The sequence below is a fragment of the Octopus bimaculoides genome, chromosome 4 (assembly GCF_046866305.1).
Source record: "Octopus bimaculoides isolate indiv1 chromosome 4, ASM4686630v1, whole genome shotgun sequence".
NCBI classification, from domain to species: Eukaryota; Metazoa; Mollusca; class Cephalopoda; order Octopoda; family Octopodidae; genus Octopus; species Octopus bimaculoides.
In genome coordinates this window covers 19,716,471-19,736,376 of record NC_142931.1, presented here as the reverse complement: position 1 = coordinate 19,736,376, position 19,906 = coordinate 19,716,471, and the positions used below count along the sequence as shown (strand labels likewise).

The 19,906-nt window shown below is 35.0% G+C and overlaps 1 protein-coding gene across 9 annotated transcripts in view; it reads left to right on the top strand.

The window, feature by feature from the left end:
* The window catches only part of LOC106881484 (muscle-specific protein 300 kDa), an 815,448-nt gene that overhangs the window by 568,424 nt on the left and 227,118 nt on the right, over window positions 1–19,906 (top strand). For all 9 annotated transcript variants that reach the window (XM_089350452.1, XM_014931925.3, XM_089350453.1 and 6 more), the window contains 9 exons: window positions 3,511–3,843; window positions 5,017–5,137; window positions 6,679–6,884; window positions 7,072–7,214; window positions 9,877–10,060; window positions 12,133–12,438; window positions 15,600–15,926; window positions 17,087–17,224; window positions 19,167–19,343. In XM_089350452.1, coding sequence (XP_089206578.1) covers window positions 3,511–3,843; window positions 5,017–5,137; window positions 6,679–6,884; window positions 7,072–7,214; window positions 9,877–10,060; window positions 12,133–12,438; window positions 15,600–15,926; window positions 17,087–17,224; window positions 19,167–19,343 — 1,935 coding nt within the window. The remainder of the gene's footprint in view (window positions 1–3,510; window positions 3,844–5,016; window positions 5,138–6,678; window positions 6,885–7,071; window positions 7,215–9,876; window positions 10,061–12,132; window positions 12,439–15,599; window positions 15,927–17,086; window positions 17,225–19,166; window positions 19,344–19,906) is intronic.

Here is a 19,906-nt window from a genome sequence, read left to right as displayed (position 1 = left end):
CATTATTATCATCATCACTACAACCATCATCACCACCACCACCACCACAACCACCATCATCATCATTATCATCGTCATCTTTATTCTTTTGCTCTTATTCCGGTTTCTGTCATTATCAAAGCCTTGTGAGTGGATTTGGTAGATGAAAACTGAAAGAAGCCTGTCATATCATTTAATGTCCATGTTTCATGCTGACATTGTTTAGATGCATTGACAGGATCTGATGGGCTGAAGACTGCATCATGCTCCAGTGTCTGTTTGGCATGGTTTCCACAGTTTGATGCCCTTCCTAACACTAACCACTTCATACCATGTCTTGGGTGCTTTTTTGTGCACCAGCAGTAATGTGGTTGTCGTGCACTTTGCAAGACTATGAACCTGGAGGACACAGGGGTCAGCTTTATGTTGGGGATGAGGGATTAAATTATGATTGAGTGACTGGGGACAGAGCAGGTTCTTGTAGCAGAGGGAGAGAATTATTAGTAGGGGCTGCTAAGGAACAGATATTAGGGGTGAGGCATGCAGGTGGCCCCTCAAGAACCAAGGTGAGTAGACATGTGGGGGAGAGCATTGCAAGTTTGTATGGGGAGCAGGAGATGAGAGGATGGGGAGGCAACCTTCAACTGTAAAAATTGAATAGGGTTTCAGGGTTGGAGAAGGATAGAGGAATGCAGGTGGGGAGAGAGCAGCAAGATAGTAATGATACAGCTGATGGGGAGGGGGACAAGAAAGATGACAAGGTGAGGTAGGCTGTAAGGATGTGGAAAAGGTAAGCATAGAGTATTGTAACTCTTTGAGAGGGTAGGGTAATGTATATGTATAGTGAAGGTACTTTGCTTAGTAGTGAGGGTATTTGGCTAACAATCCTAGAGTCATGAGTTCGATCCCTGGTAGCACATTTCCTTAATCAAGAAACTTTATTTCATGTTGCTCCAGTCAGCTCACTGCTAAAAATGAGTTGTACCTGTAATTCAAAGGGTCAGCCTTGTCACATTCTATACCACACTGAATCTTCCTGTGATCTACGTTAAGGGTTAACATGTCTGTGGAATACTCAGCCACTTGCACATTAAATTTCATTAGCAGGCTGTTTCATTTATCAGATCAACAGAAATCTTTGTGATAACCAATGGAATGCCTAGAATATATATGTGTGTGTGTGTGTGTTGGCATATGGGTCTATAGAAATGTGGGAATGTGATTCTCTTGCAACACCATGTCCTATATTATAAACTATAAGGTTTCAAAATTAAGAAAATCCAAAATTGAATGAAATTACTTTCACTTTGTAATTGGGTTTATCACCTAATCAAAATGAAGTGAATGACACCAGAAAATTTTAACTGTTTTATAAATATAGATGGATATAGTGACGCCTTTCTAAAACAAGAAGAAATAAAGGAAAGTTTTTATATCAGCCAAAATTATTGGTAATACAATTCTCTCTGAATAATCCAGCAATAAAAATTATAATATCTAACAATTGCTGAGAGAAATGATGTTCCTAAACTTCGTTTGTTGAATAATTACAAAAATCTATTGTCATTTTATGTTGGATATATATACTGTACCTTTGTTTGATCACAACTGTTAAACTGCATGCATTCAAATTAAGAATCAAGTGTTTGCAAAGCGTTAAGTTTACTGTTTAAATGATTGAATTTATATAAACTTGACCAAAAGGTTGTGGTTTTCATACAGTCTTAATTCATATTTTAATTCGTGTAATAATCTCCCATTTTCTCTTTTTCTACTTTGGAATATATTTATGTCATATATATATATCTGTCTATCTCTGTGTATATATATGTGTATGTGTGTGTGTATGGATAATATATGTTTATATGTGGGCCTAGTTCTCTGTTGGTTACAACAAGTGTTCCAGTTGATATAATCAACCAAACAGCCTACCCATGAAATTAACATGCAAATGGTTGAGCACTGTACAAACACAGGTACCCATGTGACAAGGCTGGCCCTTTGAAATACAGGTATATGAGAGAACAAGACAGACTGAGCAGGAAGAAATGGTACATACATATGCATCATATTTCACTAAGAGCTCCCATTCCTCTGTTCTTGTTATCAGAGTGCCAGACAAAACAGGCTCAGAGTAAAATAAATGCTGGGGATGAGAACATGATGTTGAGTGTATATTTTTTGCCTTATTTTTCAACTATTGATGTCTTGGGGTATTTTATTATAGTTCCCTGGACTGATTTTTATTTTAAAATATTCTGAACTTTACTATTTATTCCAAATAACCAGCAAGCCATTATGTGGTTGGGAAGCAATGAGAGATCTCTATCTGTTTCAGTCTTTGGCACCTGGATTGCATTCCTGCCAGGTCTAACCATCTCTCAGGGGCCTGTTATCAAAAACATGAGACATGTTACCAAATTATATTCGTTCATCAGGAACAACTATGATTTGGTTCTGTACTTCTTATCTGTTGCTAAATGTAACAACAGCAATCACTGTTCATCATTTAATTTACCTTAAAAGCCATGATTGTGATCCATAATACTGAAAATCATAATTAAGTTGGCTTTCCTTTGAAAAATTTTCATGTTCTTGTGTATTTATTTCATTCTTTTCATCAATCAATCAGAAGGAAAAGAGATGCCTCTGACCCCCTTTACAGGGTTTCCAAGGATAATGTGTGGGAAGAGTAAGACATTCTCAAACCAAAGATCTAGCCTGAACACTGGTAACAAAGTATATTTTGTTAGAGACATCCAAGGATCACGTAGAGGTGTTAAACTGTGTGATGGATTAGAAGTTTTGTGTTGAATATATGTTTTTGTTGTTTATAGTCTTTTCAATGTGGAGGCGCAATGGCCCAGTGGTTAGGGCAGCGGACACGCGGTCATAGGATCACGGTTTCGATTCCCAGACCGGGCGTTGTGAGTGTTTATTGAGCGAAAATACCTAAAGCTCCATGAGGCTCCGGCAGGGGATGGTGGCGAACCCTGCTGTACTCTTTCACCACAACTTTCTCTCACTCTTACTTCCTATTTCTGTTGTGCCTGTAATTCAAAGGGTCAGCCTTGTCACACTGTGTCACGCTGAATATCGCCGAGAACTACGTTAAGGGTACACATGTCTGTGGAGTGCTCAGCCACTTGTATGTTAATTTCATGAGCAGGCTGTTCCGTTGATCTGATCAACTGGAACCCTCGATGTTGTAAGCAACAGAGTGCCAACAACAACAGTCTTTTCAATATTTTTTTCTTCTTTACAATGAGTACAGCAGCGAACTGTCAGAATCATTAGCACACCAGGTAACATTGCTTAGCGGTATTTTGTCTGCCTTATGTTCTGAATTCAAATTCCGCCGAGGCTGACTTTTTGCCTTTCATTCATTCGGGGTTGGTAAAATAAGTACCAGTTAATAATTGGGGTTGATGTAATCAACTTACTCCTTCCCTTGAAATTGCTGGCCTTGTGCAAAAATTTGAAATCAATATTTTTACAATGTGTAACTACTAACCATTATTCTGTCAATAGAATCTGGAAATTGAAATGAAGAAGGAAGAGGCCCCTATAACCCAGTTATGTCAGAATGGCAAAATATTACTGAAGAACATTTCTGCAAAGAGCCAGGTTCACAAGCAACTGAAGAAATGGCTGGCTGACATCAAAACTATTTATCCAAACATGCTGGAGAGTTTAGTTCAAATGTTAGAAAGGTGGCAGAAATACCATTCTGAAAGAATCTCTCTTAACAAAGACATGGAAGACACAACACGGTGGTTACAGAACACTGAGCTGGATATCCAGAGATTCCAGACATTCAGCTTGAACCATTTATCAACTGAAGGTCAAAAGGAAGGCATCAAGGTATTAACATCTATATTATTTTTTTGGAAAAGTGTATGATTACCATGTAGTCTTAGGCTTTATTACTGCATGCCTTCCTACATACATAAAATACATACATATTTGCATATGTGTGTGCGTGTGTGTGTAGTGTATATATATATATATATATATATATATATATACATACGTACATATATACACACACATTTATACATTCATACATGTATACATAATATACACAAACATACATATGTGTATGAGTGCGTGTAATATTTCACAAAAACAATGAAAACACATATTTGTGCAAAGTTTAACAAATTTCTCAATAAATTTAAATATATTTTAATATTTTGAATGGAATTATATCAAATATAGAGTCATAACATAATATAATGTAAATTAAATGACATAAAGAAAAAACCCAAATCAAGACATATATACACACATGCGTGCGGACACACACGCAATAAAATAAATATTTATATATATTTAACTAGACATAAATTTACACTACTGATAAACCTCATGTATATGAAAAGTTTATACACCTCCTATGCTGCATACATCAGTAACACAAAAAATATCTGTTATGTATTCATTTCAAACAAATACTGAATTAAACACATTTAAGTTATCTTGATAATTTTAACTCTTTTGATACTGACCCTCCTGAGACTACCCCTGGTGCTTTGAAACAAACTTCCTGTTTTAAAGTGACAAAAATTAAAGACTTCCATCAGAATTTCATGTTATGTTCTAAACACCACCCTAAACAATGATAAATTTTACTCAAGTCTTCATTATTTTCAAAATGAATTGAAATGGACAGAATGTATTTCTTTAGAAATATGATAATGAAAGGGTTAACATTTTGTTTGTTGACCCCTTAGTATTCAGATTACTCTGTCAAATGTATGCCTCTTTATTCACATAGGTTTGAATTAAATCATGTGTTATCTTGTAACTTTGTTATTCGAAGATGTGATTGCTTATGTCAGCTTCATATTGTAGGGTAGGTGTGCGAGGCCAGAATTGGCTGATTTGAACACAAAACTGACAGAAAATTAGGGCTGAATATGGTCTGTTTAAATGCTAAAGGATTAATCAACTTCTTTTCTCCATATTTCTTCAAAATTTCAAGTTGGTAGAGTTGATCACTATGTTTTTTTTTTTTGTTTTTTTTTGTTTTAGAAACTTAAAGTGGAAATAGAAAAATATGAAGTTCCCTTGGCATCAGTCTTAAAAACAGGAAATACCATAAGTAACCAATGTTGTCTTGAATCTCAGGCAGAGCTACAGCATAAATTATCAGGTGAGTAAATTGTGTTTATATATTGGTTGGGTCAGGTCAAGCATGTATCCACCTTTTGTTTGGTTTTTGCTCAGGTCACTCCAGTTGACCTTCTAAGCCATCTCCTAGCCAGTTCCCAACTCCATGAGATACTTGCTCACCTGCCATGATCATGGAGGATTCAGTGTTGTATTGACTGGCACTCTGACAGTTACAAACAACAAGCGTTCCATTTGATCCGATCAATAGAACGACCTGCTTGTGAAATTAATGTGAAAATGGTTGAGTACTCCACACACTCGCATGGACATTCAGCATAGCACAGAATGTAAGAAGGCTGGCCTTTTGAAATACAGGTACTACTCATTTCTGCCAGCTGTGTTGACTAAAACAATGTGAAATAAAGTGTCTTACTCAAAGACATGATGCACTGCTAGGTATTGAACTCATGACCTTACAATCATAAGCCAAATACCCTAACCACTGAGCTGTGCACCTTCACTGTCATATTACTAGTGGCTAAAATTTTAATTCTGAATTATAATGATTTTAACATGTTTATAAAGAAAGGCTCATTAACTCTTAAGCATTCAGGTTTCTCTATCTATTGTATTGCTTATTTATTGGTATTGCTTTGAATTAATCATGCATTATCTTGTAGCTTTGAGATTTCAATAATGTTATTGTTTACTTTTAGAATGACATTGTAGGGTAGGTGTGAGAGGCTGGATCTGGTCACTTTGAATATAAAACAGATAGAATGTTAGGGCCAGATATGGCCAGTTTAAATGATAAAGGGTTAAATAAAGATATTGTTTTTCTTAGAAGAGAAGACAGTGATACCATACAGAGTATGGTACCATACAGAGCCTCCAAAACTGATGGGAAGGAGTGAGAAAGGAAGTTATCCTCAAACTAAAGACAGTTACAATGCTTGTAATGAAGGGGACATTGCTATAGGCAACCGAGGAGCCAGGTGGTGGTATTAATTCAATCTGCCACCGAATGAGTCATGGTAGGATTTGAATGCAGAATGTAAAAAGCCAGGAGAAATACCATCAGACCACCACCAGCCATATAATTCATCATTCTTATAATTGTGCCAATCCACAGGAATAGATTGGTATTTTTTTTTTGAGGGTTAGGGTTAGGGTTAGGGTTAGGGTTAGGGTTAGGGTTAGGGTTAGGGTTAGGGTTAGGATTTCGAAAATAAAGAGTTGGAACAAATACCACAAAATATTTTGTGTGATACTCTATTGATATATAGAAAGATACCATACATACATAGATACTATACATACATAGATAGGTAGACAGACAGATAGATTTAGATAAGGATATATAGATATATATAAGACATGTTTCTTTCAGATCCACACACACACAAGGCTTTGATTGACACAGGGTATAGCAGAGTGTTCAGTTGCACTTGCTTAAGGTCTCATGCCATCTAGTGAAACTGAATCCAATACCACTTGTCTGGGAAGTGAACTTCTTAACCACACAGCTAGTTCGTAATAATATGAATTAAATTGTCACCTTAAGTTTTTTCTCTATTCCAGGTTTGGAGACTCGTTATAATTCACTTAAACAGCAAATTACAACATACCTTAGTGATGTGGAGTTGTTCTTTAACCATCTTTGTAAATATGAGTCAAATTGTGAACAACTTAAGAAATGGTACAAAACTACAAAAATGAAATCTTCAAATCCTATCCACACCGATTGTGCCACATCAGTTCTTCGAAAGCAAGTTGAAGAATATCAGGTAAGCTAACAGATCTTTGCAAATATTTTGCTCCTTTCTTGCTTGTTGGTTAACATTATTTATGAAAAAATATTATAACTTGTTGAGTTAATCAAGTAAAAGATATGTTTCTTTTTTTGTTTTTTTTTCCCCCCACACAATTTCTTTTTAGAGAATCTTAAATGAAAGGACTAACTTCTCTTTTCAGGAATTGAATCAAACATGCGAAGAAAACATTGTTCTTCTGTCTGACACAGAAACTATCTCTACTGCAATGCAACCACATCTGTCTGCAACTGATAGCCAAACTATACAAGAACAAATCAAAGACTTAAACAGTAAAACAACCAGGTATGGACATATATATTTATACATAGATACATACATACATTTATATGTAGATACATACACACACACACACACACACACACACACACATATATATAGGTTGTCTGTTATGGCTGATCAGAGAGTGATCATTGATTTGACACCAGTAAATCACTTTGCTGTATAGGTAACTCATCCCTAGAGATGTGACTCTCTGACTGGCCATAACAAACAACTTTCCAAATATCATTTCTCTAATGTTTTAGAGTGTGCTTCTTTTCAGATATATGAACTACTGACTGATTCATATATATATATATATATATATATATATATATATATATATATATATATATATATGTATGTATATGTATTTATTTATATATATATATATACATATATCATCATCATCATCGTTTAACGTCCGCTTTCCATGCTAGCATGGGTTGGACGACTTGACTGAGGACTGGTGAAACCGGATGGCAACACCAGGCTCCAATCTAAATTTGGCAGAGTTTCTACAGCTGGATGCCCTTCCTAACGCCAACCACTCAGAGAGTGTAGTAGGTGCTTTTACGTGTCACCTGCACAAAGGCCAGTCAGGCGATACTGGCAACGGCCACGCTCGAAATGGTGTCTTTTATGTGCCACCCGCACAAGCCAGATATTTGTGTGTGTATATATATATATGTATGTATGTATATGTATGTATATATATGTATAGTAAGAAGAGGGATATAATATCCAGGCAGATACTGAATTTCTCTGAGCAAAATGCCAAGGCTGGTTCCTTCTGATGGTGCATTTTTAGCTCCCATCAGATGTTCCAGGTTATTTCTTGGCTACTTAGTGGGTTGTACTTTACATACATATAATGAAATATATATATCATTTTGTTATCTACACACACCCACACACACACACATATATACAATGCACTTCTTTCAATTTCTGTCTACGTTACCTGCTCGCAAGGCTTTGGTTGGGCCAGAGCCCATGCTAGAAGACACTTATTCAAGGTGCCATGCAGTAGGATTGAATCTAAAACCACGTGCATGTGTGTGTGAATATCTCATTGACATCAGCAGCAGCATTTAACATCTGTTTTTCATGCTCGCTTAGGTTGAATGCTTTGATGGGAACTAACAAATTGTCTGCTTCAGCATAGTTTCTATTGCTGGAAGCCCTTCTTAACCCTAACTACTTTACAGATTGTGTATATATATAATATATTTTTATTTGGGTTGAGTCAGTTTCTTGTGACATATTGGATAATATTGCCCTTCCTTGGTTCAGTTTTAAGATATGGTTTGGAGTGAATTTGGTTACAGTTTTTTGTAAGTTAAGTGACCACAAAGCAGCTTCCTCATTGTTTATAACATTGTGTTTGAAAATATTGTTAATTGATGATTTGAGAAAACATTCCAAAGAAAACTAGGAAAAAATGTGACTTTTTATAGAATGAGAACTGATGGTGTAGCCAAGTGATGAGAGGAAGTCACATAGATCTGTCCAGCTTATATTAGCATTGGGAAAATAGTTGTAAACGCAATCACTTTTTTTATTTTATTAGCATCTCTCCATATGACAACTAAATGGAACTTAGTTGTCACATGGAAGTTCTGTCAGTCATGAATTATAAAGTAGTGAAAAAATATAAAGTATATAACAGAAAAAAAAAGTGACCATCTTTTTAAAGTGATCTTACTGTTGAGCAAATTTTAAGTTCTGTCAGCTATTCTGAATTTCAAAGCAACACCAGGAACAGATGTCAAACTCATATATCATTGTAGAAGACTTAAAAGATAAGTTCTAAAACTTCAAACTGTTCTAATATACACTGAGTACAAATTTCTAAAACAAAATTGTATCTTTCTATTATTCAAGTTATAACAAAAAAAAAAAAAAGGAAAAGAAAAGGGGTGTGATATTTTCCAGGAACTAAATATGCAATAACTTTCAACTCTCAGAATAGACATTTTCTTTCATTTATGTAGCTAATGATCAACATGATATAACATATAAATATAGGTGCATATAAATATAGGTGTGTTGAATATAGGTGCAGACTTTAGCCTCATGGTTAAGAAGTTTGCTTCTCAGTATAGGGTTCTGGGATCAATCTCATTGCACAATAACTTGGGCAAGTTTCTCCTATGGTGGCCTCAGATCAATTAGTTCTTTGTGAACAGAGTTTGATGGATGGAAACTGCATTGGAGGCCATTGTGTGTGTGTGTGTGTGTGTGTGTGACATTCAATTGTCCAATACCAGAGGTTTCAATGCAAGTGTATTCACATGAAAACTATGATATCAAGCTATTTAATTCTATCAAAAGAAATTATTTACCCACCCATGTGGATAACATCCAGTTTGTCATTAATGTATGTGTGTATATACATATGTATGGGTGTCAATTTGTGTTAACCAATGTGACTAGTTGTATCTCTTTATGTCAGAGTGTAACTTAGAGATTCAATAAACAGAGATTGACAAAATAAGTACCAGGCAGAAATAAGTACTAGGGAGGTGGGTGTGTCAATAAAACAGATTAGAAACATGAAAAATCTTTGAAGCCAGTGCCCAGTATGGTTGTAGTTTAATTACTGAAACCAATAAAATAATAGATATTGATTGATTATTTAAAATTCAATAGTGATTGATCTATAATGTGTTTTTGTTTTCAGTGTTTCCGAAGAAGTGTCTAACTCTTTGAAGGTGCTCCAGGAATCTCTGAGTCAACATGATGAAATTGATTCCAATGTTCAAAGTCTATCAATATGCTTAGAATCGATCGAGAATCAAACATCTCTTGTTACTCCAATTGGAAGTTCTGTGGAGGAAGCTGAGAAACTTTTACTACATTACAAGGTAAAAAGCAAAAATTATTTTGTATATTTCTGTTTTAATCATTATTTATTTAAGTGTATAATTATGTCTGTTCTGCCACCCACCCACCTCTCCACACTATCAGACATCCCCTATTCCACCCACTCGCTCCTGGTACCCCTGCCCAAATTCATTCCTACCCACTTCATACCATGAAGGTCTACTCTGATACCTCATCACCACTTTTTTTTATCATTTTCAAACTCTCCCACTACACCCTCTCTTCTAAAATGGGAGTTATCATGTTACTCCACTACAACAAGAATCCTGTTCTGCTTCAGCCCTTTCTCTCATACTTTACCCCTCTCTACCACATATTCATCTAGATTAAAATTCCTCCTCCTTATTCAAAGATTGTAGTCTTACAAAGTGCATGACATCCTCATTACTGCTGGTTGGCATGCAAAAAGCACCCACAGCATGTTGTAAAGTGGTTGGCATTTAAGAACGGTATCCAGGTGTAGAAACCATGCAGAAACAGACAGTAGCACATGATGCAGTCCTTGGGTCCACTGGATCCTATTGAACCATCCAACTCATGCAAACAAGGAACATGGGCATGAAATCATTATGATGATATTTATTTATTTTATGTAGCAATTTGTGAACAATAGCATTATAGATTACAAGTTTCCAGTTGGCCTGTCACTGGCTCACTACATTTTCAACAGTAAGAACAACAAAAGAGTGCCTGTAACTCTTTACAGAACAAATATATCAAGGGTTATTCATTCTTAAAATGTAAGATATTCTGGTTTCCTTGATATTTATCTATTAACTTTCATATATTTATCAATTATTTATTTTATATAGCAATTTGTGAAGAATGGAATTGTAGATTACAGGGATTCCCAATATATATATGTATATATATATATATATATATATATATATATATATATATATATATATATATATATATATATATATACATATATGGGCTTTGCACAGTTTCTACCTCCCATATTCCTCTCAGAAAGCATTAGCTAATCCAGGTAGCAAGCAGTGAGATTGAACCCAGAACCATGCAGTTGCAAAGCAAACTTCTTAACCACACAGCCATGCCTGTGTCCAGTAAGAAGACTGATTCTTTAAATGTTATTGACAGGAATACATTCTGCAGTCATTCACATAATTTTACCTTATATAGTTCAGCAATACTAAATTTTCTATCATTAGCTTATCTTGGGCTGTTAAATTTAGAAGTATATTCCTGTACAATGTTTTCCCTCAAGCTCTGTCTTTCCTCCATAATGATTTCATTAGCCAATGAATAAAATATGAAACTAAAGCTATGGACTAAATAAGACACAATTCTCTTTTCCTTTTTTTTTTTTACTTTTTGTTATTTTGTTTGACAGGAAATCTGTAGATCTCCTGAGTTCAGAGTTTCTGGTCAAGATGATAAAGTTGACCTTAAAGAAGAGTGGTGGTGGTGGTGGTGGTGGTGGTGGTGGTGGTGGTGGTGGTGGTGGCATAGTGGCTGTTGTTGTTGTTTGGTCGGTCAGCTTTGATTGAGAAGACCTATGGTGAAAAGCACTTCAAGTCACAAAAGAATTCCTCCCTTTTTGTATGTTTAGGTAATTACTACCTGGCCCAATGAAGTTTGGTTAAAGCCATGACAAGACACAGGTACACACAAATGCACACAAACACACACACACATGTGTACATACATACATACATACATTACAAGATTCTTTTGGTTTCCTTCTGCCTAATCCATTCATAAGGCTTTGGTCAGCACAGGGCTATAGTGGAAGATACTTGCCCAAGGTTCCATGCAGTGGGACAGAACCCAAGACCACATGGTTGGAAAGCAAACTTCTTGATCACACCACCACACTCGCACCTTAATTAAATCTACAAAATTGAAATTATTTTGTGAGCCACAAAGAGAAAAAAATAATTTGGCAAGCCCACTTCATTTGAAAGAACGAGGATCTCACAGCACACACTCTTCTCCCATTTTCTAAACATTTTTCATAAGGTTTTGTTTAGTTAAATATTTATATTGTCTTTCACTTAAATATTTTCCTTTTTGTCTGATATAGGAACTGAGCCTAGAAATGGAGAGTTATAATCATATTGTAGAAAAATTGACTGAGTATGTTAAAAAATTCAACACCACTGGTCAGTCTACAAGTGCGACTAACATACAACAGATTCTAACAAAGTACTCATTGTTAAATGAACACATAACTCAGTTACTCAACCGTTTAAAGGTTGCTGTGGCTCTACGAAAACAATATCATACAGAATTTGCTAGCTTGGAAACTTCATTTAGAGATTCTAGTCTGAAAGTTGATGAAGTCTCAGCTCTAAACATCCCAACTACTGAAAAAGTGAATAAATATAAGGTTTGTCGCTGTTTTTTGTTCTTTCTTTCTTTTACCATTTTTATGTTAAAATGTACTGAAACACTGTTTTTGTTTCAATTTTGAAATTCAGTAAAATAACTATCACCATGCAACTGCTTTAAGGTGGTGAGCTGGCAAAATCGTTACCACGTTGGACAAAATGCTTAGCGGCATTCCTTCCGGCTTTGCATTCTGAGTTCAAATGCCACCTGGGTTAATAAAATAAGCGCCAGTTGGACACTGGGGTCAATGTAATTGACTTACCCTCCCCCAAAATTGCTGGCCTTGTTCCAAAATTTGAAACCATTATTAAACTTTTAATATTTAAATCAGCCATATCCAGCCCAAATATTCTACCTATTTTATGTTCAAACCAGCCAGATCCAGCCTCTCACACTTACCTTACAATGTCATTCTAAAAATAAACACTCACATTATTAAAATCTTGAAGCTACAAGACAATGCATGATTTATTCAAAACATTATGAATAAATAAGTATTACATTTGACAAAATAATCTGAATATTAAATAAAGGCTGAAACTGTTGTTTAAGATGGTGAGCTGAAAAAATTTTCAGCATGCCAGACAAAATTTTTCCTGGTTCTTTATGTTCTGAGTTCAAATTCCATCAAGGTCAACTTTATCTTTCATTCTTGTGGGGGTCAATAAAATAAGTACCAGTTAATCAATGGTGTTGAAGAAATCAACTTCCCTTCCCCCACAAATTGCTAGCCTCATGCCAAAATTAGAAAAAAAGTATTAAGTTAGTATTTGAAATAAGAACTTACATGAAATTTTGGCAGAAGGGTGTAATGTATATCACTTTAAGCAAGAAGTTTGTATCATAAGACCAGGCAGTGTCTCAGGCAGGTTGGTATCACAAATGTTAATAGTCATATTTTGAAAGAATTTTCAATAAAAAGTTTACAATATTGCAAGATAGATTGTAAAAATTTCTTTCTGATATTTCATAGATCAGAATAAAAGGTTCTTTCTTTTCAAAGGGAAAATGAATAATATCTTTCAAAGAAGCCTAATGCACACATAAAAGAGACTACAACTGTTATTCTGAACTCAGTATATCTTCAGGTTTTTCTCCTTAGCACTTTATTCATTCTTCACTTGAGCATGAAGACATGACTGAAAGCAATGTTCTTGGAGCATTTTCTTTTAAGAACTATTGTAACAAACTCCAAATGCTATCACGTTTTTATTTTCAACCTGGCCATCATCACTTACTGGCAAACTGAGAGCAGCTTTGATCAGGTTGCAAAGAAGTCTTGAACAGAGAAGTTCACCAGTTTGGATAAGTTCAATGCTACAGGGGAAAAGGGAATTTGACATTTCAAAACTGAGTGGGAAAAAATAATGTATTTTTTTCAGACAAAGGATCAGTGCAATACATTAGAGCAATATATCATTTTCCTCTTCTCCCCAAAAGCATATACACTCTCTTTGTATAATTTTTGCCAGCATGAACCATCACCAGTTTATTCAGACTCTATTTTATAAAAGTTTTATAGATTTTTATAATTCAGCTACACTTACCAGTGAAGAAATTTGTCAAGAACCAGGAATTCACCAAATACACTTATGACATTTGCAATATTGATAGTTATAGTAAACAGGCAAAATAATAATAACAGTGATAATAATAATAATAATATTTTTAAAATCAAAGAAGAATATACAATCCAAATTATAAAAATAAAATGAAAAATAAATGTTATTGGGTAATATGATCAATTTAGCTCTGTTTGTGCCCTCCTCTTCCTCCTCCTCCTCCATTTCCCTATAAGGACTTCAATATGAGTTTGTTCAAAGAGTTCAGTTTCCTTAATAGAGAGAGTTCTCTAGCTTCCATGATCAGCCACTGAATTTGTGAAGGATGCCACAGTTTCACTCATATGACAGACACGAGTTCATATTTTGCTTCAGAGTGACTTTATATCACTTTCGTGATGCTCCAACAGAACATTTACCATTAACAAGCTGGCTATAACAAATCACAGTCTTTACAGTCAATATTGATATCAGTTTTCATTATATAAACTATGACAAATTAAACATCTTTTCATAATTCTGTTGTAAAGTAAACAAACAAGAGAATTTTGTGCTCAACATTTCAAACTAACAAAATATGGATGTGTTATACATTGCCATGTTGTCTCTAAAGGTATATAATATTCCTCCTTCACACTACTTACATACTGTCAAGTGGACTTGGTAATAGAATATTTAATCTATTTGCTAATGGTTGTGTCTAACACACAACCCTGTTTCATACCACCATCTGGGCTCAAGTATCTTTTTCAGTTTACTCCATTTCAAATGTCACAACCAGATATTTTCCCTGTTCATGTTTTTTTCCTGCAAATGCTTGGACTTGCCATCATCTGCTCCAATCTCACCAGTCTGAGTATATGGTCTGCAAAGGTCGTGGGCAATGCATTTCTTCACAAACTAACTTATGATAAATCATAACAAAACAACACAAACAGCACTAGTATGGAACATAAATCCTCAATCCTTTGGTCAATTGGTCAATACTCTATAAGTTCAGTGTATAAGAAAAAAACAACACAAATTCCAAATATATTCAGTACTGTGGGTTTAGAAATATCAGATATGGATTTGAAAACACTACTGTTTCGTCATTTACATTATTTACAATTGATGGATATTTGTCCTCATCTTGTTTGTTGTTAACACAACGTTTCGGCTGATATACCCTCCAGCCTTCATCAGGTGTCTTGGGGAAATTTCGAACCTGGGTTCTCATTCCGAAAGTATTTTTTGATGTTATTATTATTATTATTATTATTATTGTTATTGTTCAGGTCACTGCCTGGAATCAAACTCAGAATCTTGGGGTTAGTAGCCCGCCATATGCCCGTGGACAATTCTGGAGTGAATTTTAGGGCTTATAAATTTAATATTCTCCTATCCTTCCTTAATACCGGTTCCCATATGCTGTTCATATCTGCACTCAGCCTGCTTAGGACTACTGTTTCATACCAATTGTAAAATTCTCATAGAAAAATATGATCACTCTAATATGAAATAGATAAAACTTGAACATAACTGTGTTTATAATGAAACATGTGTACTATATATATATATAATAGGATTTTCTTCCTTGCGGCTTCTCCCAATTCAGGTTGTTTACAATGAGCTACAGACATGTGAAAAAGGTCTTGGTGCTATGGCAGAGAAAGCAAACCAAATAGACTTAGATCTACCAAATAACAATGAAAATTCTTTGACTTCACAACTCAGAATTGTCCAGTCTGATATAAACACCAGCAAAAGAAATATAGACCAAAAGATTCAAGAGTGCCAGATGAAAGAAATGAATGAAAAGGAACTGAGCAACTCTTTAAAGGAAACAATAGTTTGGTTGGAGCAGAAATATGTATTTTTGTCTTCTCCTGAACCTCTACATTTGACTGAAAGTAAGATTGACTCTATTAGTCAAAAATATCAGGTAAGTTTAAACTATTTTTTATTTTTATTTTACTGTCATTTTTTTGTACAATGATCATAATCATCACCATCATAATCATCTTCATTTTATGTCCATGTTCCATGTTGACATGGGTTGGATGGTTTGACAAGGATTCAATGAGTCAAGGACTGCATCATACGTCCCTGTCTGCTTTGGCAAGGTTGCTACAGCTGGATGCTCTTCCTAATGCCAACTGCTTTTCAGTGTGTACTGGGTGCTTTTTCATGCCATTGGCACCAGTGAGGTCATTTAATAACTTACAAGTCAACAAACCAAGGGAGGGAGAATGTTGCCTCAGTATGTTAGTTGGGACTTAAAGTACAAGGGAAATGGTTGGAACAAGTTCTTGTTTTCATACAATTCAGAAGACAAAGAATGATTTTGTAGTTGTTCCAGTTCTATTCCATTTCTAATGCCATTGCATGTAGATGATTTCATGTGAAAAATTACAGTTGATTATATTGGAGGGGCACTTCATCAGACTGGAATCAAAATGTGAGCTGTTATATTTTCATATGAAATCATTTATATGTAAGGGCATTAGAAACAGAATGGTACCAAAACAATTACAACTAATAATAGAGATGTGCCAAATTCATTCTGCATCTTCTTAATTGTGTAATATGTTACTTTTCATAAGACTAACTCACCGCTCTTATCAATAATGTACCTCAATTTCCTGAAATAGTGGACTCAAAAACTTTCTCTCAAAATTCTAATGTGAGTGTAGATATCCAGGAGTTCAAGTTGAGTACTGCATTGGAAACACTGATTTTCTGCTCAATCAGGACTTACAGACCTACATTGTGTGTGTGTGTGTGTGTGTACATACATATATATAAATGAACTTTAGGTCAGTTGAAATATCTTTACCATAAGAGAGAATTTTTTCCCCGTGGTAACTGCAGAGAATTTGCTTTTAGAAGTTAAAATATATCATAAACATATTTTAACAAACCTTAAGTTTGTTTATTTCTAATCACTGTTTGGTGCTGTTATATATATATAAATGATATAGTATATATATATATATCTAAATACATTTAAAGTATATGTATATCATGTATGTATATATGTAATATATATGTGTATTATGTTTGAGTAAAAATATTTTATCTCCTATTTACCTACCATACTAGCAAGCCACTCAAGAATCTCTAGATCGTATTGCCATGGTTAAGAAAAAAGTCCTTTCCAAAGAGCATGATACTCCATCTGTTGACAGCGACCTAAAACAACAATTGGTATTGATTGAAGAACTTGAAGTGAAGATTCTGGTAAGTAATAAATACTATTTTAGAAACTCTTAAAACTTCTCTTTTACTCCCTCCCTTCCTTTCTTTACTTAAATTTTCTTCTTCGTCTTCCTCACCATTTATTGTTATCTGTGCCATCTAGGTAAGAAATAAGTGAGTATTAACTCTACTATCATGTACTTAACACAAGGGAACCTGTATGTGGTCATGTAATGTGCTAGATATAGCAGTCAACTCTCATATTATTCCCTAATGTTGTTTAAAAAATGAAGAACATGTTGGATAAATAATGTCTTAGATACATGTTCTGAATAACATGACCTAGAGCTCAATATACCATTATGAACAATGAGCTACAAATGAGAAGGGGCTTCTGCAGTTGCTTGACTTGCTAGAAATAGTACTAAATTTCCCAGAAATCACAGCTTATCATCTTAAAATCATTGCTCTACTTGTAAAAAAAATGACCAAATAAAAAAACGATGCATTATGAGGGAGACTCATTCAATTATAGATCTACTCATTCAGGCTGAACTGGGCTAAATAACAACTGACACACCAATAAGGAAGATTTTTACATGGCTGCTCATAGAAACAATAGCCAAGTCTCCTTCAAAACATCATTGTGTTATCTTTAAAAATAATAAAGAGAGGATAGATATATTGGTTTATGAGTTCAAGATATAGTTTTCAAATAAGAATTGGTTGGATTATCTCAATTATATGAATACTCAATAAAGACTAGCCTGGGGTTAAACAGCAGCAATAACTGTTACAGCTACCATAAATATGAAATAATTAACAGTATTATGCATTGTGTTTATTATCTTTCATTAGTATTAGACAATGACAGCTGACCGAGTCATTAGAGTGCTAGTATAGTGACCATAAGGTTGAACTGTCAAAGACTTAAATGCCATCCTCAGTTCTGTGTTGTGTCTCATAGAAGAAGACAATTATGAATGGCCAGATGGAAGGAAAGAAGATTAGTTCAATATTGTACAGAAAGGTGTGGAGATTATTGGATAAATTGATGAGTATTATTAAATTATGGTGTCACTGTGGAATAATATAAATATAGAAGAATAAGGATATGAAATGAATTAATAATAATAATAATAATAATAATAATAATAATAATAATAATAATAATAATAATAATAATATCAACATCAGCAATCATAGCAACAGTAACAACAATAATAATAAGTACTGACCCCAGTACTTATTAAGTCTTGGACTTATTCTATCAGTCCCTTTTGCTAGACTACTAAGTTATAGGGATGGAAACAAACCAGCACAAGTTGTCGAGTGGTGGTGGTGGGGATACATATGCATACATTATACAAGAGACTTCCACACAGTTTCCATCAACCAAATTCACTAACAATGCATTGGTTGGTCCAGGGCCATGGTAGAAGACACTTGCCCAAGGTGCCACATAGTGGAACTGAACCTAGAAGCACATGGTTGCGAAGCAAGCTTCTTAACCACACAGCCATACCTGCATCATCATCATCATCATTTAACATCTGTTTTCCATGTTGGCATGGGTTGGGTTGTTTGACAGGAGCTGATCAGCTGAAGGGCTGTTCAGGCTCCCTGTCTGTTTTGGCATGGTTTCTACAACTGGATGCCCTTCCTAATGCCAACCACTTTATAGAGTGTATTGGGTGCTTTTTACATGGCACCAGCACCTATGAACTCATATGATTAGGGCTGCTCAGCTAGGGAGGGTTGCAGGAGATGAGCCTGTTATGCAAGGGCAACCACGCTTTTTACTTAGCTTGACACATCTTTTCAATCAACAAATCACCAGAGGTCTCAGCCCCCTGTCAACCCCTCTGGGATTCCCAATGTCTGTAGATTCGTTAATATCTGCCCCCAACCCCCATCAATTCTCATAATTAACTATTATATACTATTAAAGAGCTGTATATAATGAAAGTGTTATTATTCCTAGGATGCTGCAAAGATAAAAGAGAAATACCTTGCTGAAGCCAAAGCTAACCGGAATCAGTTTGAGTTGTCTCTAAAACAAGTCACAGATTGGGTGACCGGCGCTGAGAAATTGTTGGATTCTGGTTTCATTGAAGATCTTGATCCTGACCTACTCTATCAGCAACTTGAAGAACACAAGGTATTTATTTGTTCCTTTTTCTTTTACTCATTTATTCTATTATTTTTCTACTTGTTTCAGTCATTGGACTCTGGCCATGCTGGAGCACTGCCTTGAGGTGTTTAACCTAATAAATCAAACAAAGTACTTATTATTTAAGTCTGGTGCTTATTCTATCAGTCTCTTTGTAATGAAGCATTTAGTTACAGGGACATAAACAAACCAATATTGTGTGTCGAGTGCTGGAGAGATGGATACAAAAGCATGCAGATACACACACACATATATACATAAACCTACACCACACACAGACACACACACACACATGCACATACACCTACACACACTCACACATATATGCATGCCTACACGCAATGGACTTTGTCACAGTTTCTGCTTACCAAGTTCATTCACAAAGCATTTTGTTGACCTGGGACTATAATAAAAGAATGTTACCCACTGTGCAGTGGAACTGAACCCAAACCAAGCTACTGCTTGCTTTGGATTAACCATGCAGTCATGACCATTAGCGGACTGTATCTAAAAATACTGGTTGCCAGAAGACTAAGAACTGCAACTACAAT